The following is a 24,425-nucleotide window of genomic DNA, read 5'->3' on the forward strand; positions in this document are numbered from 1 at the left end:
ACGAGGTTGAAATCATTCAATCTGCTCCGTAAGCGCGATTTTTGCATGCTACTCAAAACATTGTAGCGACCTCGTCGTCTGCTGGGGATCGAACACCTCCTAGCACTGACAACTCGCAAAGGCCTACGAAGCAAACGTGAAAATGCACTTCATTTGCTGTGCAGAGTGTCAACAAACGCATAGAAATCGGAGAATGCAATCTGCGGTACAAGTTTTTTATTCTCCCTTCGCGTACGTACCGAATTCGACGATCCACGTCTCCGCGTATTGCACTTGTCGATCGAGACGCCATTTTCCAAAACAAACCAGCGAAATAGCTCCTTTGGCAGCTCTCCGCGCAATTTCGACGGAAAATCGCAGCGATCGGTGCGACTGTGCGACCAACCGGTTGGTTGCAGCCGAAAATCGGGGGGTCGGCACTGCGACTGCGATTTTCATCGCAAACGACGGAAATCGCACTTCCGGTGCGACGAACATCGCATCATGTGAAAGAGGCATAACAAATGTTGTCGCACAGCGCGGGACGCGCCTGCATATATCCGAAGTTTCTGGAAAGTTATCGATGCTTCTTTCCGCCGTCTGTTGTCGCCGAACCTTCTGTTATCTAATTTCATCGTGTGACGAGAATGGTGTAGAACTTTGTGGAAGGCACGCGGTTCCCAACGATTTGTCCGGAACATTCGATGACTGCTGTATAAAAGCCGACGCACTGGACCCGCTGATCATATTTTCGACGATCGCCGAGCGTGTTCGCCGCTATCGTTGTGCTATAAGTGCAGCCTGTTTTGTGGGCACAGGTTCGCCCAATAAAAGTTAGTTTTGTCGTTCACAGTACTGCTACTGTGTTATCCAACGTCATGTCACGTGACATCTGGTGGAGGTGCTTTACGTTCATGTACCGGACGCCCCCGACAAGCCGTAATTCAAGCCCGGACCGCAAAGACAACACCAGCGCCGTCCCGGAACATCGAGCAAGCCGCCGTCTTCAACAGCTGCCCCCGGAGCACGGACTTTTACCGGAGACGAAGAAGGTTGTGTCGAAGGCAACTCCAATGGCAGCCCCAGCGTCCCCCGTCCTGCTGCAGCAGCCCAGGGAACCAGCGACATTCCGCGGTTACACATTTGAGGACCCGGAAAGCTGTCTGGAAACGTATGAGAGAGTCGCTAAGTTTAACACCTGGGCAAACGAGGACAAGCTGCGACATGTTTATTTCGCATTGGAGGACGCCGCCAGGACGTGGTTCGAGAATCGAGAAGCCACCTTGATGACGTGGGACCTGTTCCGAAGCAGCTTTCTGCAAACATTTACAAGCGTCGTGCGAAAAGAGCGAGCCCAAGCTCTACTGGAGACCAGAGCGCAGCTGCCGAATGAGACAATTACGATATTCACTGAGGAAATGAACCGTCTGCTCCGCCATGCCGACCCGGAAATGTCCGAGGAGAAGAAAGTCCGCCTCATGATGCGTGGTGTAAAGGAGGAACTTTCCGGTGCAATGATACGAAGCCCACCGACGACCGTAGAATAGTTCCTTCGCGAGGTCACCAGCATTGAGAAGACACTCGAAATGCGGAACCGGCAATTCAACCGCCGCACGAGCTCGACAAACTACGCCGGAGTTCAGTCACTGGCCAACGACGACCTGCGCGAGACCATCAGGGCAGGCGTACGAGAGGAGCTTCAAAGGATCTTCCCTTCATCGCAACCTCAAGTGGCCAGAGTCGCCGAACTTGTCAAAGAAGAAGTTCAGCAATCGCTTGGAGTTCCCGAGTTACAACCACAATCATCGCAGCCCCAGCCAGAAGCGATGACCTACGCCACCGTCGCCCGCCGTCAAGGTCCCCCTCCACGACCGCGCCAGGGCCGGAATTAACCGGAATTAACAAGGTGGGACCGAATTCTCCAGCTTGCTGAGCTCACGAAGCCGCACCGTGCCGTGAGGGCTGCTAGGCCTAACGAGGCCTAGACGCGCTAGGGAGCAGAGATAGAGGCTACGCCTAACGGCCGTGCCCAGACGAGCTTGTGCAACATGGAGGTTGTAGAAGGTACGGAAATTGATCCCGACGAGCTGAAGATTCCGGGACAGTGGTTTAAAGCCAAGAGGAGCGGAAAAATAGCACCAGCGGAGTTGGAAGAAGGCGGCCACGTCGCCGGGAACCGAGGCATACGGGAGCGTGCTGCGGAGCGACGCGAGGGAAGAAGAAAGGCAGAGAAGTCGGTGGAAAGGCAACATACCAGAATTCCGCCCGGCTACGAGAAGATAATTATGAGACCTCAAGGGGGACTATAGAAATTACTCCAACTCGGCGGAGCTTTCGTGGCTGACGCAATCAGCGCGGCGGCCGAGACAAGTGACAGAGGTGTGAACGACATCATCACGTTCAACACGAAGCAACAATCGATCCTCATTGCTACAAAGGACAAAACGACGAGAAATAAGTATGCAGCGATCAGAGAACTGGCGATAGGCAAAGAAAAGGTGAATGTCAACGCATACGTGGCGGCGCCAGAGAACAGCGGAAAAGGCGTCATATACGACGTACCTCTATTCTGGACTGAAGACGAAATCAAAGAAAGAATGGAGTACTTCAGTGCGAAGAACCCCCCAATCCTAGGAGTGCGAAGGCTGGGCAAGGGAACGAAGGCCGTACTTATCCTCTTCGAAGAAAGCAAAGTTCCGAGGCAAGTGTGCCTGTCGCCCACGCCAACGAGATGCGTCCTGTACAAGAAAAAGTACGGGGTATGCTATGCGTGCGTTCGATTGGGACACAGATCGGACGTGTGCCCAAACCCGGACAGCTAAAAATACCGAAGATGTGGGGAAGAAAACCTGCAGGAGGACCACCAATGCGAAGCCAAATGCCAGCTCTGCGGGAAAGAGCACCCACTCGGCGACAAGAGATGCAAAGAGCTGTACAAAACACCGTACGAAATCAAGAAAAAAATCTGGGAGAAGAAGAAAGACAAGCAGGAGGAGCTGAAGACCCAACAACGGAAACCCCCTGCGGACGGAGCTGAGAAACTCCTCAAAGAGGACTTCCCCAAGCTGGAAGGAAACAACCAAGGAAACTTGCTGACCCCCGGTTGCCAGGAGACCAGGGGACGCAGGAGATCGAGATCCAGGGACCCAAAGGACCCATGGGGCAAGGGACGAAGCAGAAGCAGGGATCCAAGCAGAGAGCCCAAACAAGTAAGCTTTGTAGAAGGGTCTTCCCAGGCCAAAGATGATAAGGACAGAGAAATAGAGCAGTTAAAGAAAAAACTAGCGGAGCTACAAGGGCTCATAATTAACCTTATGAAAGCGCAAAAAGAAAAAGAGAAACAGATATGTGGGCCGAACTAAAGAAGGAATGCGAGGCGAATAGGAACGCAATGAAAACGATACAGACAGAACAAAGAGACTTCATGGCACAGGTCATGACTGCACTCAGCCAGATACAAAAAAAATATAAACCAAAGATTTGAAAGTGTAACAGCAGAACTACAGGCACAGAGAACTGAACTACAAACACAAAGAACCGAGCTGGTTGCCCTTGCGGAGCGACAGAAAAACTTAGAGGACTCCTTTACCCAAATCCAATATGGCCAGAAACGCACGAATTAAGTCTATCATTTGGCAATGGAACTGCCGAGGGTTCCAACGCAAGCGAACGCTACTGCAAAACCACATCGATACACTAGAAGACAAGCCGCTAGCAATAGCGCTGCAAGAAACCGGTAAATTAGCATCCCTCCCAGGATATCAGGCATTTCACAGTGATAAGGGGCAAAAATTGAGGGTAACAACCCTAGTGAAAAGAAACGTAGCAACAATCGAACACGAGATTCAATCCAGGGACACAGAAGGAGTCTTAGTGGAGATGCTTACGGGTAGAAAAGAAGAGCCCAGCCTATTTCTACTAAACATCTACTCAAGTCCTAGACAGAAAAAGTCAGGTTTAGGGCCATCTTCCGCAAAGCCCTGAAAGCAGCAGGAAAGAACCCCCTATTCATAGTAGGAGACCTAAACGCGTTGCATGAGGAATGGGGATACAACAGAAGGGATGGCAAGGGAAGGCAGCTGTGGGAGGACATACAGGAACTGAACGTCTCACTACACACCGACCCAGGAAACCCAACTAGAAAAGGAAACAGCGTCACCGCAGATACCACACCCGACCTAACGCTCTCCAAAAACACCAAAACAGTAACGTGGGACAATACAGGACAAGACTTAGGCAGCGATCACTATATAATTGCCACCGCATTAATGAAGGGAGTAAAGGAAAAACGACTAAAACAGCCAAAAGTTACAGAATGGGATAGATTTAGAAAGCGGAGAGAGGAATCTCCAACCACAATCATCACAGATCTAAGAGAATGGACAGACACACTTATAAAACATGTCACAGAAGCAACGGTTACTTTAGAAGGCATAGACGCTCCACTTATAGCAGACAACAAGCTATTGCACACGTGGGAAGCAAAGGGTAGTCTAGAAAGCCGGCTCAAAAAACAGAGATGGAACCGGAATTTAAAAAAAAAGAATAGCCAGACTAAATCGAGAGATTGAAAAATACGCACTGCAGCTATGCGAGCAAAACTGGTGTAGCACATGTGATGACATGAAAAAAGGTATGAGTTTAGCTAAAACATGGAACATCCTCAGACACTTGCTAGACCCAACCCAATCAAAGTCGCAGACAAACATAAGGCTAGCCAAAACACGACATAAATACGACGGAACAGACGAGAGCTTCATGGAAGAGATCAAACAAACATACATAGGAAACGTGACTCGCACCAACCTACCAGGGTATTGGGGACCCCTAAATTTATTTATTTCATAATACCCCTAAAGGCCCCCGAAGGGGTATTACATAGGGGGTACAGATACATGAAAAAGATGTGAGTTTGCGCGTTACTAAAAAAAAACAACTGAAGTACACAAAAGTTATACAAAATTTTTACAAAAGAAAGCACAAAAGTTATACAAAAGTACGATATTTAGCAAAATATACAAGTAAAACAATATACGAAATACATTAGGCAAGTGAAACTCAGAAAATACAAAACTGTCTGAAAGAATAAATTAAGGGAATAAAATAGGTACAATGTAAAAGAAGTAAAACGGGGTGTTGCTCGAAAATGCATAAGTTGTCACGTTAACAAATTAATGAGACATGAATCGACTTATACAATGTGCACGCAGAATGGTAAGACAAATGATCAAAACAATATATACACTGAACAACGTATGAAGAAACGGTACATGATGGATATTTACACGTAACTATTGCGTAATAGTTCCTGAAAGGTTGCGAAATCGGTTTGAGTGGCAATGTGTGATGGTAGGTTATTCCATGCAACAATTGTTCGGGGAACAAAGGAGTTAGCATAGTTAGCTGAGCGACAACTGATGCATTTTATCTTGAAGATATGGTCTGTGCGTGGAAAGAAGGCTGTCGCTGGTTCGAAGATACGGTGAAGGTGCGGATGATGATAAAGTTTGTGCAGCAGTGAGAGGCGGGCAATTCTGCGGCGATGAGATAAGTCGTCAAGCTGAGCGCGAGCTTTTAGTGCTGAAATGCTAGTATAGGGTGAATAATCAGAAAAAATGAAACGGACCGCTCGGTTTTGCAGTGATTCGATTTCTTGGGCGATATATGTTTGAAAAGGATCCCAGATGGCTGATGCATACTCGATTTTGGGGCGTATTAATGTGAGGAGCTAGATGCGCCCATAACAGAGGCAGAAGTGAGAGGGGAAATAATCAGACTTAAAACGAAATCGGCCCCAGGCCCAGATGGGATAACAAACAAAATGCTGCGGAACCTAGACGATGAGTCGATCACAGCTATAACCAAATACATTCTACAGGTATGGGAGAAAGGCGAACTCCCGAAACAATGGAAAGAGGCTAGCATCATACTAATCCCCAAACCGGGCAAGCCCCCTAAGCTAGAGAATCTCAGGCCGATCTCCCTCACATCATGCGTAGGGAAACGGAACATGTAATCCAGACAAGGTTAACCCGATTAATGGAGGGAAATGAACTATGGCCGAATGAGATGGTTGGATTCCGACCGGGCTTAAGTACCCAGGACGTGATGCTGCGGCTTCAGCACGACATCATAAACTCAAGATCGAGAGATGTAAAAGCAATCCTAGCTCTATACCTCAAGAAAGCCTTTGACAATGTCAAACACGAGGCAATCCTGACAGAAATGCAAGAAATAGGTGTAGGATGCAGAACTTACAACTATATAAAGAACTTCCTGACAAACAGGACGGCAAAGATTAGATACCAGGATTTGGAATCGGAAGAAATAGAACTGGGAAACAGAGGTACCCCGCAGGGATCTGTACTCTCCCCACTCCTCTTCAATCTGGCTATGAGGGGCCTCCCGGCTAAACTCAGGAAAATAGAAAATTTAAACTTCAGCATGTACGCAGACGATATAAATGTTTGGATATACAAAGGTAACGACGCGGAAATAGAAAACAAACTGCAAACAGCCGCGGACACAGTAATCGAGTATACAGCAACTAGGGGACTTACTTGCTCACCAGAAAAATCGGAACTCTTAATGTACAAACCCAAATCATTAAGGCTGAAAAGAGACAGCGATCTCAACATCACGGTTGGGGGCAAACCAGTACCCAAAGTAGATAAGATAAGAATATTAGGACTTTTCATCCAAAGCAATGGATACAACGACGACACCATAAGGAAACTGGAAGGTTATGCAGCACAAGTCACCGGCATATTCAGAAGAATAGCTCTCAAGGGGAGAGGGCTAAGAGAAAGAAGCCTAGTTAAGCTAGTACAAGCGTACGTCATCAGCAGACTTAGCTACGCCACACCATACCTTAACATCCGGGCTTCAGAAAGAGACAAATTAGACTCGATAATCAGAAGATGCTATAAACGAGCACTGGGACTACCCATAAGCACCTCTACTGAGAGACTCCTAACAATGGGAATTCACAATACATGGCAAGAAACAGCCGAAGCAGTTAAAACCGCCCAACAGGAAAGACTCAGCCAAACATATACAGGCAGAGCTCTCCTGAACATGGTGGGGCTGCAGACAGACAGAGGCATGCAAAAGAAACGTGACATCCCAAGAGAAATCAGAGAACAGCTAAGGATAGACCCACTTCCCAAAAACATGCACCCCACCTTCCACAAAGAAAGGAGAGAAAAGAGAGCCGAAGCACTGGTCAGACGCTTTAGCGAAATAGATAGGGAGATAGTGGCGTACACGGATGCGGCCAGCGGCAAACTGGGTGCGGCAGTAGCCTCAGTGGTAGATGGCCAAGGCGAAGCAGTCTCAGCAGCAACAATACGCAGCCACAATCCGGAAGCAGCGGAAGAAGTAGCAATCGCGCTTGCCTGTGTTGGGACCAAGGCGAGCTACATAATAAGCTACAGCAAAACAGCCATACACGATTACGGAAAAGGCAGAATCGCACCAGCAGCGATACGAATACTAACAGGAAAGAAAATTGACAGAAAAATCAGCCTCGTATGGGCACCAGCTCACACGTCGGTTCCAGGCAACGAGGCGGCGCACTTCCTAGCCCGAGATCTCTACTTCCGGGCAGGAACAGAGCCGCCCGCTTGCAAGGAACTAGACGAGAGACTACAGACCTACACAGAAATAATTGAAAACTATAAGCTTCAGCGTAGAACTGTCCCCCTCCGGACAAGGAGCTCGAAAATAGAGAGGCGAGAGCCTGGCGCAGACTGCAAGCAGGAAACTACATAAATCCAGTATGGGCGTCTAACGTACTGAAAGACGAAGATATAGACGATAAATGTAAGAGATGCGAGGAGAGGGGGACCCTCGACCATATAATCTGGCAATGCGTAGACTCCCCAGGTGTCAAGGAAGGAATAAATAGTAGAGAAGCCTGGGACACCCTTCTGCAAAGCGCCGACCCCGCCATGCAGAGGAGAGCCATCCATCTGGCGGCAGAGGCCACGAAGAGTCAACAACTCTTTGCCTGCATCTAGTCGCGGAGACCCCCACCCTGTCCCTAAGCCTGCGCGCCAGGGGCAGGGAGTAGGGGGTCTCCTTCTCTGATGGAAATAAACGTTTTTGGAACGGAACGGAAGTCCAGAAGAAAACACTCCGACGCCGACTGCTTATCACGCGCCCCAATCGATCCCCCGCCGCAAGACGACGAGGACGACGACGCCTTCCTTGGGATAATAAACGCGGAAGACTTCACTAAACAGCAACGAGCAGACCCGGAGCTAAAAGGCCTCGTCGAGTATTTGGAAGGGAACACCGACGTTGTCCCTAGGGCATTTAAGCGCGTGTTGTCTTCGTTAACGCTTCGAAATAACCTGCTCGTGAAGAAGAACTTCTCACCAGTCCGCGCCAGCTACCTTCTTGTGGTGCCGTCAGCGCTTGTGGTGCCGTCAACGATCTGAAGTGGTCCACGTGGTGCGCCTTAAACCATTTTACGGACGCTGACGAACTTCCTTATTTTGTTGTTTTCTTTGCTACGAGTGATTTTTTTTGTTACCTTTGTTTATTTGAAGCATCGGGTCGATGCTTTTTAAGAGGGGGGTAATGACCCGTGTACTTATCTTTATCGGGCGACCAAGTTTCGCCGCCTAACAAATGTTGTCGCACAGCGCAAAACGTGCCTGCCTGCAGAATTTTGTGGAAGGCACGCGGTTCCCAACGATTAGTCTGGTACATTCGATGAGTGCTGTATAAAAGCCGACGCACTGGACCCGCTGATCAGATTTTCGACGATCGCCGAGCGTGTTCGCCGCTATCGCTGTGCTATAAGTGTAGCCTGTTTTGTGGGCACAGGTTCGCCCAATAAAAGTTAGTTTTGTCGTTCGAAGTACTGGTACTGTGTTATTCAGCGTCACGACCACGTGACAATATTTAACGCAATTAATAAATTGCTTTAGTGATGACATTACAGACTCCAAGTAATTCACATTACTACGTCACTAGACAACTTATCCATCACATAAATTACTGAAAGTTATTTCAGGTAATGCAAGTAATCCAATTGTTGTCATGTTTCCTGATATGCATGATATTTAGAAATTCATGACATTCATGCCTTGCTCTCTTCCAGGCCCTGGCAGAGCACCTTGAGAACCGAGCCCCTGATGAACCTGTTCCACTACCATCACCAATCGAAGAGTTTGAAGCAGCTAGTGTGAAACAGGCAGATAATGTTGAAGAGTGTTAAGTATCCAAACGCGGCACTTATGTTCGCGATCGTGTATCAACGAACAAAAAAAAAACACGGAACTTTAGACAAGCAGCGGCAAGGCGCTTGACATCGCGGAATTCCACCCGTGTTTACAATCTAATGAGATGTGAGTGTTTCGGCATTCTTCCAGCAGGAAGTTCCCAGTGACACCTCAGGACGTTTTTTTCCCGTCATTGAAACGTGCAGTTGCATGAAAAGACATTTGTACCAGCTAAGATTTCTAACGCGCGAGAAGGTGCACGCATTGCTCTCGCTATTGGCACATTCAACATCGTCGCTGCCCCCGTTGTCGCCATCGTTTTCTGTATCAGCTGTCGGTTCGAACATGTACGGCGAAAATACAAGCTCTCCGAGACAGCGAGAACGTTTCACAATGCTTACAACTGAGTAGTGAGGCCAGAACAGCGTGCTACGCTCTGAAGCGGTGGCGCGGACCGGTGATCCCCGTGGATGACATCCCTACGGTTCCGACCAATCACGGACAACAGCGGCGTTCGCGCGATGCCCTGAGGCGCTGGTGCGCATTTTCTTGCAAAAAAACAGCCTTTTGGGTTTGTTTACGCCCTTTTTAAACGAGGTATTCGCGTTCAGTGGACTCAAGACTGCAGAATGCCGCAGGGAACTCTTTCTTTCGAAAAGTGTTTGAGCTTCCCTTTAAGTTGCCAACAGTGTCAAATCTTTCCTCAATTTTGGAGAGTCCCTTTTGGCCTCTGTCACAGCAGTGTGGATGCCTTTTAGTGTGTCACTTCCTTGTGAAATCGTTGGTTCGACATTATCTGTTACTTCACTGAGGCCACAAGTTGCTTAACCTTATCTGGACTCAAACTAACCTCAATCTATCACGCACAAATTAGTAAATCAGCAAGAAAAAAATATAACTAATCCACCCACACAGTAACGGCTACCAAATGAACAGGACTGGAGCCACACAAGGCCACATGGATCCGCAATTCTTCTCGGTTGAACGAAACAGCGGATGCGGTGATTGTGCACATCCATACACATACCTAGTCAATCAATGAGTGGGCACAATGGGAAATCGCAGCTAGCTATTCAAAAGTGTAAACTACAGATTCAGTAAAGGCGGACATCGTTTGCAAAACAAATCAAAGGAATTCCTTCACTCAATAAGCTAAATACATCATCCAACTTGTTAGAAACATTATTTTACATGTCTTGTTTTGGAAAAAAAGGACAGTCACAATAACAGCATAAGACCGTGTTTCAAAATTTCCAAACGGCTGTATTAGGCGAAATAAGTGGCCACAAGTTGTTTGTTGAACTCACCTGATTGCGCAGGCAGCATTTCCATGCGCGGTTCGTGGTGTAACCGTCCTGTAACGTATCAGTGCGGCGTAAATTAAAGCTAGGCTATACGGTGAGGTAAACTGGTGTTCCCTGCTGTTGGATGTATCGAACAGCTTGTTGCGTAAGCGCCGATAGGAACGTGGATTGAGGAAAGAGAGCAACTTACGGCGCCATGCTACGTCACGGAGGGTATCATGGCGAGCCACGCTTCGCAGTGCTGCGTGCGTAATCAGTTATATCCAACAAATAATTTGATGCCAATTACTTCACAAGGCTCGGGCTAGTTGGTAATTCATGAGTGGAGTTTAAGCACAGAATTGAATCTCCACGCTAGCTTCGCTTTTGATCGATGTGCCGCCTGTGCTATGGCAGACGGTAAGAACGGTTCCTAAATGACTTAGATGCATCAGTAATGACGTTTGCATTTTTCACAAGCGCGTTATTCAACTGTGAAAGACGCAAAATAAGGTAACTTTAATAATTTACTCCTTTCCTTTTACTTCTCACCGACGATCCCCGTCGGAATCAAACGAGATGGTTTTTATGCCTGCGCCAGTGGAGCCATGGCATGTAGGGACCATGTCAAAATGTTCTTTTCAACTCTCAATGGCACGCTTCTGCGGCGAGCATCGACGGCGTCGTCGAACCAAGCGAACGCAGAGCCAAGCGGTAGATGAAAGAAATGTCATAGCGAAGAGAGGATCCCGTGTTTGCAAAAGTTGTATGATGTACGCGAAAAAGTTGTATATATGTATGGGTCCCTTGGTCGAAATAAAGATTGTTGCAAGTTAGCGCCTCTGTGTGTCACGTCTACCTTTCGTCCTTGTCTTTTTCACGCGCTATAAGCCTCACGATGCCTTACCAACAAGCCAAATTACTGCTTTACCCAGTCAGTGTTATTTAGTATGCAGCAGGTGAGTCGCTGTTCCTTGTTGCTCTGGAACATCATCTTAAGCTAAAATGTATGATCATGTGCTCAAGACTAAAGAAAACGGCTCTTTTTTCTAGGGTCTGTGAGAAAATTCCAGCTTGGCTGCTAATATACTTCAGTGTGAATGTTGCTGCGACAACTGATTCGTTTCGTACCGGCGCAGTTAAACGTATTGTTTGTGATAATTGAGACGCCAATGCCAAACATACAGCGGGACAAAAAGAATCGCATAGGGCAAGCGCTGGTTCTGTGTGCTTCATTTCCGCTGAGTTGCCCTAATGTTGCTGCTGCCGTTTTAAATTTCAATCAACTCTCAAAATTTTTCAGCAATCTTTAAACATGTGTGCCTGACACAGCGAAAAGAATATCAGCTGCGTAGCTTGTTTGCGGCTTCCGTGTGAAGGCACAAAGGACGACATTGCCCTTAATTTGACGTGGTTCTGCAGAGCGCATAATGTTTTGCAACAAAAGATGTGATCTATTATAATGTCACTGAATCCGTTGAACAATTCTCTAAAGTTATTAGAATGTACATTTTGTTTTCATTTTAAACTGGCTCCAGATTAGATTTGTCTCTTCGGCACACCAACCGGCGAAATTTGGAGAACATGTGCAAGGAGAAGGTCTAAATGGTAACAGGAAAGCTCCAACTATTTGGGTGACAGGGACTGCCTAGACCATGCCAATAGTAGGCGGTTAGATTGAGCAATGCCGTTTGAGGAAACCTTTTCTTTCATGAAAGTGATGGTCATTGGAAAGGCTGTTACGATTTTTTTTCAGACCACCGTGTTTTCCCGCTGAAAGCATATTCCTTGCAAATGGTTATTGAGCTTCTAAGATTTTTGTATATATAAAGCTATCGACCAATTCGTCAACTGCGCGCAACCATGAATAAAAAATTGGCTGTGGTTTAGCTGTGGTTAAACCTGGTTGCATTGCGAAAGCAATATGTCCATGGCTACGCTTGTAGTTCTGCTTGTGGTGTAACTTGATGTTGGACTTGGTTTAGTTTGGACTTGCTTTGTTTAATTCGGTTATACTGATGTTAATCTATCTTCTCTATTAAAGACAAAGACTTGTTTCACTCATGAAATCACTTTTTATTGACTCCAGTGAAGATGCTTTTATGGTCCGTGAAGAAGTGTGGCTTGGTTTCCACGTTGTTGAGGTTGTATTTAACGTCTGGTGTGAGTCTCTGGAGGACCAAGTCCAAGCTTCTTCCCCGCTGTGTAGTCGACGTTGGTTGTTGCAGGCAGAGTTCCAGAAGACACTCCTCTTCTACGCATTGTATGAACGAAAAGTTCTCCTTGTTCATGTCTTCGCTCACGATAACCAGCTTCTTGTCTGTTCGACTAGGTATTGCCAAGGCAATTATATTCAAAGCCGTTTAGTCACCCGTCGCGTGCAGCTGATGCAAACTGAGCCACGCGTTCTATGTAGTCACTTATTTGCACAGGTTCTTCAGTAGAAACACACACATTTTCCCTCCTCCGCTTTTCAAGACGTTCGGCCCGTTGTTCTTCTGATTCCTCGACACGTCGTCGTCTCATAGTTTCATTCCGTCAGCAAGACTAGACTCACCTTCTAAAGCAGCCCGCTTAGCTGCTTCAGCTTCTCGTCGTTTTCGCAATCGTTCTTTTCGTTGTTCTTCTGCTTCCTGGGGACGTTGAAACCCCTTTCTCTCATTCTTCCTAGCTTGCTCAGCTTTCGCCTTAGAATTTAACTCTTCCGAAGCAGTAGAGCAACGAGAGTCAGATATACTCTTCGTCGGTAACTTCCATGGCGAGACTGATCAATCAACGCGTAGCGCACCGCTATATATCCCAGTGAAGCCGCCATGGAGCCAGCGTAAGGCAAGGAGGTCGTCATATCAACGGAGTGACCACCTGTTAAGCGGGAGACACACGGTCTGATTTGGTGTCCGATCCGGTGTCCGACGCGCCGGAACGGCAGCCGGAATCAAGGTGTTTTACCGTGCCGAAGGGCCGGATCATCCGGCGTGTGACAAACCGGCCAGGTTTTCATCGTCCGACGCATTCGACAACAGCACCACCGTCTCGCCGTAGCCAATGACAGCGCGGCTTGCATGTGACGTTCTCTGACATTCCCTCCACGGAGGTGGCGCTGGCTGGCCGGTTTCCCGCAGCCATTTGTTTTCCAAGCCTGCTGCAGTTTGTTTCCGACACGAAATAGTTACCAGTTCACTAAAATTATCTCGAACGTGTGCCTGTTATGTAAAGCAGCGCCTAGTAAACTAGCACTAAGCTACTGGCGAGATCGGGAGCCGCGACGCGAGTACATTTCGTGGGCAGAAAGCACACACCGACCGTCTGAGCGAGGCTGCTGGCTTCGCTTGCACATTTGTCCTTCGCAATGACTGCGTCGAGTAAACCAATTGCATTTAATTGCGGGTGACATAAGTGTACAGTGTTAATTGTTTTGGCAAAAATAAGCGCTCTTCGATGAGCTCGGGTTGGATCGCAAGCGCCGTGGGCCGCGGCGTCCGCCTAGCTAGGCCTACCGGCCCTATCGCTGGCTGTTAGCGGAGTCGTCAGTGGACAACGCGCCGTCGTGATGTGTTCTGCCACTCGCAGGGGCATAATTTTATTCAAAGTGTTCGCGTAAAGGGAAGCAGTGCCGTGCAGATTTGTTTATAGCGCGCTTCTGGACGCGGATATGAAGTCAAGCTGGGGGACTGGATGTGGGCGGAGCTTACACGTCTCTCGATCGTTCGGATGCACGCACCGTGGGCCCGGAATCGTCGTATGCCACATGCCCTAAAATCCCTTGATAATTTGAAAGTAGCGACACTCTTTGGAACTCTGCCGCCACCGCGCGACCTTCTCGCTCATAGCGCGTTCCCCCAGGGCAACCAGTTTTGCCCCCATTTTTCTGCACGACGATTGGTCTCCCTGCTGTTGCCCTTAGAAACGTGCGAATCTTGAGTTTTGCTTGTCTTTTTCTTTTTCGTTCGCGCCATTTTCATCCTGTGTAAGCTGGCTTGGCGCCACGGATGAAGGAAACTAGTGTTGAATTCCAATGGAGGAGTCGGAGCAAGTTTTTCTGCTCGTTTCGGAACAAGTTTGTTCCAATGACACAGTGAGGGCGGGAATAAGGTGTTCCAATGAGAGAGTCGGAGGGGATTCAGAGCGGGAGTCACTCCGTGGAGCAGAAAAATATGCTCCGCCAAAATCGGCGGAGTGGACCGGAACTGTGCGTGACGTATTTCCTTTACCTCGTTTGTCTGCTGGGAGGCGCCACCAGTCACGAATCACGAGGAAGCAAAAGCTGCTGCACGCTTGGCGAGATATCCATTCCGCACTTAAAAAAAAAAACGAACAGGTGAACGGCGCTGAAGAGAGAAGTGCCCGGTGCGGCGGTGCTGGGAGCAAACAGCGGAAGGAAATGACAACCCGCAAGGTATCCTGGGTAACTCGTGATAGAACTTCCGCTTCCGCCTTGCTCCGGTGGCGCATCTTGTGTTCCACTCCCGTATCTGGAGGCTTCGCTCTACGCCAGGGTCGAGTGCTCCCTCGCGGAGTCCGTCGGCTGCTCCAACTCCGCCATTGGAATTCAACATAAGGAGAGGCCCTGACGTCACTCTTTGTGAAGCTAAGGTGAAGCCGGAAGTTGGCGTTGCTCATGGCGTCGCTCCGCCTATCGGGCCAGCTTTCCTCTATTGTTTACATTTCTCGCAAAACCACGCTGCGCTGTGCGCAACCGTGCTGCTCAGACCCGCGCACTCCGCGGCAATACTAAGCAATCGTTAGCACGTTAGTATGATTGCGCGAAAGAAGGCAACATATCCCGCGGATATTCCTTCGTCCGTAGCCATTGCCGTGGCGCGGTACATTGCGTACGGCGTTGCACGCGTGTTCATTTCATGAACTTTAGTTCCTCCTGTCCCACCTTGAAATAGCAACATCCGGTAGAGCACGGTCCAGATAACATAGCGCAACTAAAGACGGAGATCAACGCAAACCTGCCCGCACGGCGCCTTTGCCACGGTACGAAACCTACGGAGCAAAACGTGTGAGCGCACAGAACCATAACAACGCCGTCATTGTGGCCCGAAAGGCGTGGCCGCTACAGCAAAGAAATAAAAGAAATAGCAAGAATGAACAGAACCTACTACATCATTTCCTCCACACTTTTCTCCTAGCGCGCGGAAAGGCAGGGCCTCTCCTCAGTTTCCTTCTTCCATGCTCGACGCTTTAGGTCGGCGTAGCGAACGTTGTACGCTGTGTTTCCTGCTCTATGCACTAGCGCTATGCCAGGCTGTTGCGCATATAACTGCCATAAAAAGCCTGAAGATGGTTATGTCCTTTTTATGATACCACAAGGAAAGCGTGACGGCTTGCGCAGGAAGCAGTGGCTGCATGACATTGGCGGAAAGAACTTTGTTCCGACAAAGAACAGCGTTGTTTGCGAGCTGAGGCGTCTGTCTTACAGCTTGTAGCAAAGCATCCCGTATTTCTGTATTTTTTTTCATTCTTCCGGCTTGTTCACAAGCGCTTTTCTTGCGCTTGTCCTCAGTATGCTTAATATTCTGGGGCGGCTCGATCAGCTCGCACATCGCTAACTGTTGGTATTCAGTCGGAAGTGCAGCATATAGATTCTGCTTCGCGCCCTGAAAAAAATTAGTGGCAAGTATACCCGTGGTATTGCATGTGATGAGCGTTAGCTAGTCTACATTGAGTTTTTTTTTTTAAGTTTTAAGGCGAAAGCCTTTAGATCTCTATGTTTCAAGGTTGCGTTGTAAACTGGAAATATCACGTGACCCAAGGAAGGCCAGAGGTGATCCAAAGCATGTTCACCCTTGTATAAGAGAATGATTCCTCAATTTAATGAATCATTAGTGATTGACATAAGGTGGATTAGGGAGGATAAGGTTGATTAGAGGGTAAGAAAGAAGCATTAGGTGGATTAGGGTGCATTAAAGGATTAAGATGCATGAATAAAGATTAAGGTGGGTGGAGGAGGATTAAGGCGCATTATGGTGAAGGGTTGATGAAAGGGTATTAAGGCCGATTAGGATGCATGAACAAGGATTAGGGAGGATTAAAGCGGATAAAGGAATAATAAGGTCGATAATGGGGATTAAGGTTAATTAGGGTTGATAAAAGAGGATTAAGACCCATTAGGACAGATTAGGACAGATTAAGGTGAATTAGGGACCATGGAGCTGGATTAGGTCTGATAGAGGTGGATTAGGGTGAATTAAGGTAGATTGAAACTATTAGGCAGGATTAAGTTGGATTAATGTGCACGGATAAAGATTAAGGTGGATGAAGGAGGATTAAGGTGATTATGATGGATTAGGGTTGATAAAGCAGAATTAAGACCATATAGGATAGGCTAAGGTGCATTAGGGGCGATGTAGGTTCTATTGAGATGGATTGGGAGTATTAAGCTCGATTAAGGTGGATGAAGGAGCATTAAGGTGGACTAGGGTGAATTAGGTTTCAGAATAAGTTCAGTTTGGCCTAGTTGGTATTTACTGCAAATCATGTTGACCGTAAAAAAGACGGGGACAGAGGAAGAAAACACATAAACAGCACGGGCGGTAACTTTCAACTGTTTTATTCATAGCAGCCAGTGGGCATATATAGGCAAAAAGAACATGCGCAGATCGCAGCAAACAAGAATGCACATCAGCTTAGCGTGGCAACCAATTATCAAAAAAATCTGTTTCCGCTTGAAACGACCTAATGGAGGTATCGCTAACACAATCTTGGCCTTTCTTTTTCAGCCCCTTTTAAGCTGGCGCGGCTCTGCCCCCGCATCTCCCGTGATCCTAAAGGAAGGCAAGGTTGCGGTAAGAACTACACCAAGCCGTATGCCAAATTCAATGTAGGAGTTGTGTATGAAATCCCCCTGGCGTGTGGCAAGTCCTACATAGGGCAGACTGGACGGTGCCTAAATGATCGAGCCAGGGAGCATGAACAAAAGTTAACGAAAGATGAATTGGCGCACTTACCTGCGCACTGCAATGCCTGTCGCTGTGCACCTCTTTTTGAGGAGATAAAGATTCTGGGCAGAAGCCATGACCAGACTGCACGTGAACTGATGGAGGCTTACCACATAAAAAAGAAAGGCCAAGATTGTGTTAGCGATACCTCCATTAGGCTGTTTCAAGCGGAAATAGATTTTTTTTGATAATTGGTTGCCACGCTAAGCTGATGTGCATTCTTGTTTGCTGCGATCTGCGCATGTTCTTTTTGCCTACATATGCCCACTGGCTGCTATGAATAAAACAGTTGAAAGTTACCGCCCGTGCTGTTTATGTGTTTTCTTACTCTGTCCTCGTCTTTATTGCGGTCAATATGATTTGCAGGGTGAATCAGGGTTCATTGAATATTAAGCCCACATATTCTACCATAATCCTCCTAATGCACATTAATCCACCGAATCCCCATTCATCGACCTTAATCTACCTTCATTCACTTTAATCCACCATTATCCACGAAAGTCCTCCTTAATGCACCCTAATTCACCTTCATCGACCTTAGTCTATTCTAACCCTCCTTAATGCACTTCAATCCTCCTTAACCAACCCTAATGCTCCCTCGTTCACTTTAATCCACCATAATCCACCATAATCCAATATGGAACAGTCTTCCATATTCCATTAAGTTGTCAACTACCTTGTACTCTTTCAAATGTGAACTCAAGAATTATTTGCTGTCTGATTAATTTCCTACATTGTTATTTTGCTATTTAGAAGCTGTGGAATTACCATTGATTGTGCATCTTTCCTTTTGTTTTTTATGTGTGTTCGTCACTGAGTTTCTTGGTTATATTTTGCTTATTTCATGATTTCTTTCTCTGCTCTGTATTCCGCTTTATTTTTTTTTGTATAACTTCTAAACCAAGAGTCCCGGTGCAGTCTCTGACTTTGGGACCCTTGTCTGTATACCATATTTTGTAACAAGTTGTTATGAACGAATAATAAACTGAAACTTAAACTGAAACTTAAACCGTGCCCAAATCACGTTAATTCACCCGAATCTATATTCATCTACCTTATTCCACCCTAATCCTCCATCATTCCCTTAATTCACCCTAGCCGCCCATAATCCTCCTTAATCCACCTTAATCCGTGTTAATCAACCCTTACCCATCTTCATGCACTTTAATCTGCCCTAATCCTCTATAATCGTCCTTAATGCACCTCAACGCACCTTCATCCACCCTAATGTACCTTCTTAGACTTTAATCCACCTTAACCCTCTTTAATATACCGAATTCATCTTAATCCAGTCACTAATCAATGATTACTTTGCTAATCATTAAGCATTTCTTATACGTGGCGGCGCATGCTTTGGTTCGGAAACTGCTTTTGGAACAACGTGTTTTACTTTTCAGTGACCTCGTTAGTAGCGTTATTTCCGAGTCAGTTTTCTTACATATGTGCGATTTTCTTCTTTTCCTAAGTCTCTTTATTTTGCGCGTCAAGTTGATTATATCTCGACATATGCAAGGACTGCGTTTTCTAGTTTTCTTTGAACTCGGGGAGCAAACCCTTTTATACACTGCGTCACAATGGCTTTAAACTCAGTCCACACCATATCAGTAGACGACTGCTGGTCTGAAGTGAGGTAAAAAAATATATATATTTGTATGCAAGGTAGGTAATGATAGCTGCATCGTCTGAATCTATGAACGAGAGCACTCGCTTTATAGGACCGAGCGTTCATACAGGATTCGATTCGGGAATATCAAAGAACAAAATATTATCTTATGGTCAGATAATCCTTCAAGGGGCTCAACGTGAACAGTATTCTCAAAGAAATGGACGCTAACAAACACAACGTCTACGAGTGAACTTGAGATACCGACTACCCTGGTTGGGAAATCGACAATTTGTGGCAGGTCAAATACTGCCTGTCTGGCAATATTGTGAAATACTGCCTCTGTAAAAGAAATTAGTAAGTTTGTATTCGAATGTTTCTTCAGCAAGTCCTCGATAGTGTTATGTGAAGGCCACACTTTACGCCGCTGAGTATTATTTAGGCAGTTTTTATTGTGCATGTGACGCATGATGTCCTCAGGCAATTTCTTGAATTAGCAAGGCTGGAAATTGGGCTCTGATTTCGCCTGGTTGGGATTCCGCAAAGTTTTTGTATCTTAAGCACCACCTACTAGGGAGTGCGGTTTGTGGGTGTACTCACCGTGTCCCACTGAATAGCGCTGGTAAAATGTATCGCCATTTTAAAAATCAACTAGCACGCCCAACATCCTTTGTGCCTTTCGAGACTGCACCACATATTTAAGCTTATTCTGTACGATATCCCGAATATGGTCACTATTTTGTTCGGCCTATGGCGGTCCACAGGTCAAGGAGATAGCGAATACTGGGTTCCTTTGCAGAGTGTCCATACATCCGTAGGTCTGTCTGTCTGTCTGTCTGTCTGTCTGTCTGTCTGTCTGTCTGTCTGTCTGTCTGTCTGTCTGTCTGTCTGTCTGTCTGTCTGTCTGTCTGTCTGTCTGTCTGTCTGTCTGTCTGTCTGTCTGCCTGCCTGCCTGTCTGCCTGCCTGCCTGCCTGCCTGCCTGCCTGCCTGCCTGCCTGCCTGCCTGCCTGCCTGCCTGCCTGCCTGCCTGCCTGCCTGCCTGCCTGCCTGCCTGCCTGCCTGCCTGCCTGCCTGCCTGCCTGCCTGCCTGCCTGCCTGCCTGCCTGCCTGCCTGCCTGCCTGCCTGCCTGCCTGCCTGCCTGCCTGCCTGCCTGCCTGCCTGCCTGCCTGCCTGCCTGCCTGCCTGCCTGCCTGCCTGCCTGCCTGCCTGCCTGCCTGCCTGCCTGCCTGCCTGCCTGCCTGCCTGCCTGCCTGCCTGCCTGCCTGCCTGCCTGCCTGCCTGCCTGCCTGCCTGCCTGCCTGCCTGCCTGCCTGCCTGCCTGCCTGCCTGCCTGCCTGCCTGCCTGCCTGCCTGCCTGCCTGCCTGCCTGCCTGCCTGCCTGCCTGCCTGCCTGCCTGCCTGCCTGCCTGCCTGCCTGCCTGCCTGCCTGCCTGCCTGCCTTCGCGTCCGTCCGTCCGTCCGTGCGTCTGCGCATCTGTCTGCTCGTTATGTGGTTTTGCCCTGCCCCGATGGCACAGTCTCAAACTCACCTAAAATGGCCTTCTGTAGTGCATTGTAGATGAGGTACAGGCTGCTGTAGCGGTACGGCCAAAGCGAGGGGTCCTTTCTCTCGGCGTTGTAGAAGTAGTTGTCGTTGCACACCGAGTCATATAGATTCGAACACTGCATGGACTTCGTAATGTGGTTGTCTAGGTACATAACTGCAAGGTAGCAAAACAAACACCACCATTAACATATGGTCTGCACTGCTCCGTGGTTGCACAGAGTACGCAAGCACAGAGCAGAGATATCACATCTTTTTGCGAGATTGTAGGCGCTCTCTTGTTGGCCATCAGATCCCTTTGCGATTTGGGAGAAAATATTTAGTGAAAACATCTCAAATACGGGCGGTATACTACGCTATCTACGTTCGCCAAATGGCGTGCCAGCGTGTATACGCAAAAGGAAGGCGTTTCAACTGGCTCCTGCATGACGAAATCACTGAGTGATTTCTTTTATTGCGATAGCAATTACATAGACACTCCAAGCGAATGTTTGCCGTTATCATCGCCGTTGGCGTTGCTGTGTGGCTCCACATTATTTAGGTTTATTTATGCTGTATTTTTCCACATGCTGTACATACCGAATATGATTGCTGTACTACTGAACTACTAGGCTGCTCAAACCAGGTGCTAGGTTCTTGACTGAATATTCCTCACAATTTCGATAATGGCGAAACGTAAACATAACTCAATAAACACAACATTCACAGTGCATGTCCATTACCTTTAATCTTCCCGGACTAAAAAATATTAAAACTGCAAAACAATATCTGTGCCGTAACCTGAAAGCGTTCTCAGCTTAGTGGCACGACTCCTTACGGGCAGCGTACTCGTGCCTAGGCGATGCCATTACAGGCCTTACACGGCGTCTTAACGCTTTTGAGGGTACCAGAAATTTTGTCGTACCTCTGTATGCAGCGTACACATTAGTCGGACTCGCGTAGTTAGAATAACGTCTGAGGATTTTAGGCGCATCGCTAAACTATCGAAAGCAATGCATAGCCCATCGGTAAAAAATGCTAATATCGTTGACGAACTTGTGCAAATTGCCAAAGAAATAATCAAAACGATGGTAGGTTGTAAATACTTTTAGGTACGCTGATTACTTCTTCGTTTTGTTAGAGTTCAGCAAAGCCGCAGCCACTTTGCCCGCAAACTGTTACCACATTTGAACAGCTCGTGAGGCTTCTGGTACTGTCATGAAAGAAAAAACGAACGAGATGCCTGAAAAAAATATCTTTTAGTTTCTTGATATCATATTGTCTTTTTTGTGGTCATCGTGCCTGCGGTATGGGCTACGAACGCCGAGCGCACAAACCAGTGCTAACTTTTATTGCGACAGTAATTATGTCAGCGCTTGAGGCGCGTTTGCGCTGTCACCTTAGGCATTGTCATAGTGTCACAATACTGACAAGCATGCGGGTGGAAACAGTACAATCTAGTGGAGGTTTAAAAGTAACCAGAGACGCGCTTTGCGTTATACAGCAAAAACTTCAAACCCAAGTGAACAAACTGTCCCGCTGCGCTGAGTCAACACCTCCTAGACAGCGCAAGACTGGTGCACTTGGTTCGCGACCTCAGGCTACCTTGCCTAACTTCCATCGAATGTATTGGGGAACCATTTGTGTGAGGCACGGTGATTTTGACGCCACAGCTTTCTACACACCGGTCTTCGCAATGAAAGTTCGGTCCAAGTAGCATGAGGTCATAAAGCAGATTGTACAGGGTCGCTATAACGTAAAGCTATCCGAAAATTTTGTATTACAATTCTGCAATCAGCCCTTCACGAATGGTCCAAAACTTTTCTGGACCATCCCCGATTCGCCTGTATGTAGCACGACGTCACGAAAACTGCGATAGTTCTCCATCTGATATGACGTGTACGCAATCATTATGCATGACTGAACCGAAGAAAAGAAAAATGGATATTTCTCATTTGACGCCTTTTTCGTGATTAGCCCTCGGCTATTGGTCAAAAGTTTTCGGGCTCCAACTATTTCACGTGCCTGTCACCCGACGCCACAAAACAGCGATAACTCACCGCGTCAAAATGACGTGCACGCGTTAGACATGCATTTTATGCCGAACAAAACTGGATTTTTCTCTCAATAGCCGCAAGCTGCCCCCTTTCCTAAAGGAATAAAAGATGGCTGCCGCCGATCCCTCAGGCACTGGCTACTCGGATCTGCCGGAGAGCATCGGTTTATTACCGCATAATAAAACTTTCTGCGCCGATGTGCAACGTGTTCGAGCACTTTCGGTTTTTTTACGATCTCGCTCTGCAACTCTTCTCTGCGGAGGATCCATTTGGCGGCATTTTTAAAATTCCGTTGCACACCGCCACAATTTTCGAGCAGCCATGGCAAGCGAAGTGAGGCAAAGTGGACCATTTGCAGACGCCAGCACCACCCTATTCATCCTTTTATCTATTTTCAGTGCGCCGGCTCGGCCCCTTTAAAACCCTCTCTACTTGAGCGTGCTCGTCACCTCCTGGCTGCCAATAACAACGAAAAATCGCTCAATCAAGGCAATAAAGGAGAACAAAGGGCGTTAACCGAGGGGCCCAATTTTTATTAGTCATATTGATACATGCATATAGTATGTTTCGTGTGGCCGATGCACGCGGGAGCCCCGACGAAGCCGACGAGTGCTATCTAGCTTTCAAGCTGTCGGCTGAACTGGCTAGTGCTGCAGTGTCATTTGTAAATACACGTTGTATGGTATGGTATGAAGAACGTTATTTAGGTCCTGAGGGATCAGTCTGGGACTGATGCGGGCCATTCCGACGTCGGTACAGAGAGACCGAGTCCCTCTGCAGTCACACGGGCCCCCTGGACAGCCCTGAGTTGTTCTGCCAGCAGTTCACTGTGCAGCATCCGCTGCCACCGCTGTTCACCTCGAGAAACATCACAGGCCAATGCCAAGCAGCGCCAAAGCATGTGTTCTAAATCGAGCGAACCCCCACACTCATTACAATAGGCTGAAACCCCTCAGTCCGAATGAATTTTATTATTTTATTTATGATTACTGGGTTATGGTGCGCTCGTTTCAGTTTCAGTTTCAGTTTCAGTTTATTATTCGTTCATAACAACTTGTTACAAAATATGGTATACAGACATGGTATATGCAGACATGGTATATGGTCTACAGAAGCCTTAATGTAACCACCTGTGGCCATGTAATAGTGCTTTGTGATTTCGTTATTGGTCACCAGCTGGTCCCTGTACTCAGGAGTGGGAGATTCAGCCCCTTCAGGGAGTATACGGCACACTAATCTTCGTGCCTGCCTGTGCGCCACCTCCTTGAGATTACGCGGGGCTCCCTCCACTGTGCTCATGTGCGCCGGGAACGAAGTAACTATATGCGAAGTGATATCCCTACCCTGCAGCAGACTGTTAGCCGGTTCCGCAACAAGTCCTCTCGAGAAATCTTTAATCGACGTTCGCGAGTCACTAAACACCAAAACTCTTCTTGAATCAATTAGTGCTAGAGCAATAGCCACCTTTTCGGCGACCCACGGATCTTTGGTATAAATGGAAGCGGCATTTCTAACGCTCCCTTTGCCAACTACCACGACCACCGAATAAGCATTTTTACTATTAATCGAATGCGGCATCAACAAACGAAGATTCCTCCTCCTGATCCTTTGCCTCTCGCAACAAGGCCCTAGCTCTCGCGACCCGGCTCCCTACATTGTGCACGGGGCGCACATTTCACGCAAACGGACGAACCAGGATATTTGCCTAAAGTTCACGCTCAACTCGTGTAGGGGCGCCCTATCCTGCGACACAGCCGCCGATTCTTCAATTGACTCTAAAATATACCTACCCGCTGGTG

The 24,425-nt window shown here is 47.5% G+C and overlaps 1 protein-coding gene across 1 annotated transcript in view; it reads right to left on the minus strand.

The window, feature by feature from the left end:
• Nucleotides 1-24,425, minus strand: part of LOC139047299 (uncharacterized) — a 1,527,628-nt gene that overhangs the window by 1,149,495 nt on the left and 353,708 nt on the right. The window contains exon 7 of the mRNA XM_070521114.1: nt 20,577-20,747. Within this exon, the coding sequence (XP_070377215.1) occupies nt 20,577-20,747 (171 nt within the window). The remainder of the gene's footprint in view (nt 1-20,576; nt 20,748-24,425) is intronic.

The sequence above is a fragment of the Dermacentor albipictus genome, chromosome 7 (genome assembly GCF_038994185.2).
Source record: "Dermacentor albipictus isolate Rhodes 1998 colony chromosome 7, USDA_Dalb.pri_finalv2, whole genome shotgun sequence".
NCBI lineage: Eukaryota > Metazoa > Arthropoda > Arachnida > Ixodida > Ixodidae > Dermacentor > Dermacentor albipictus.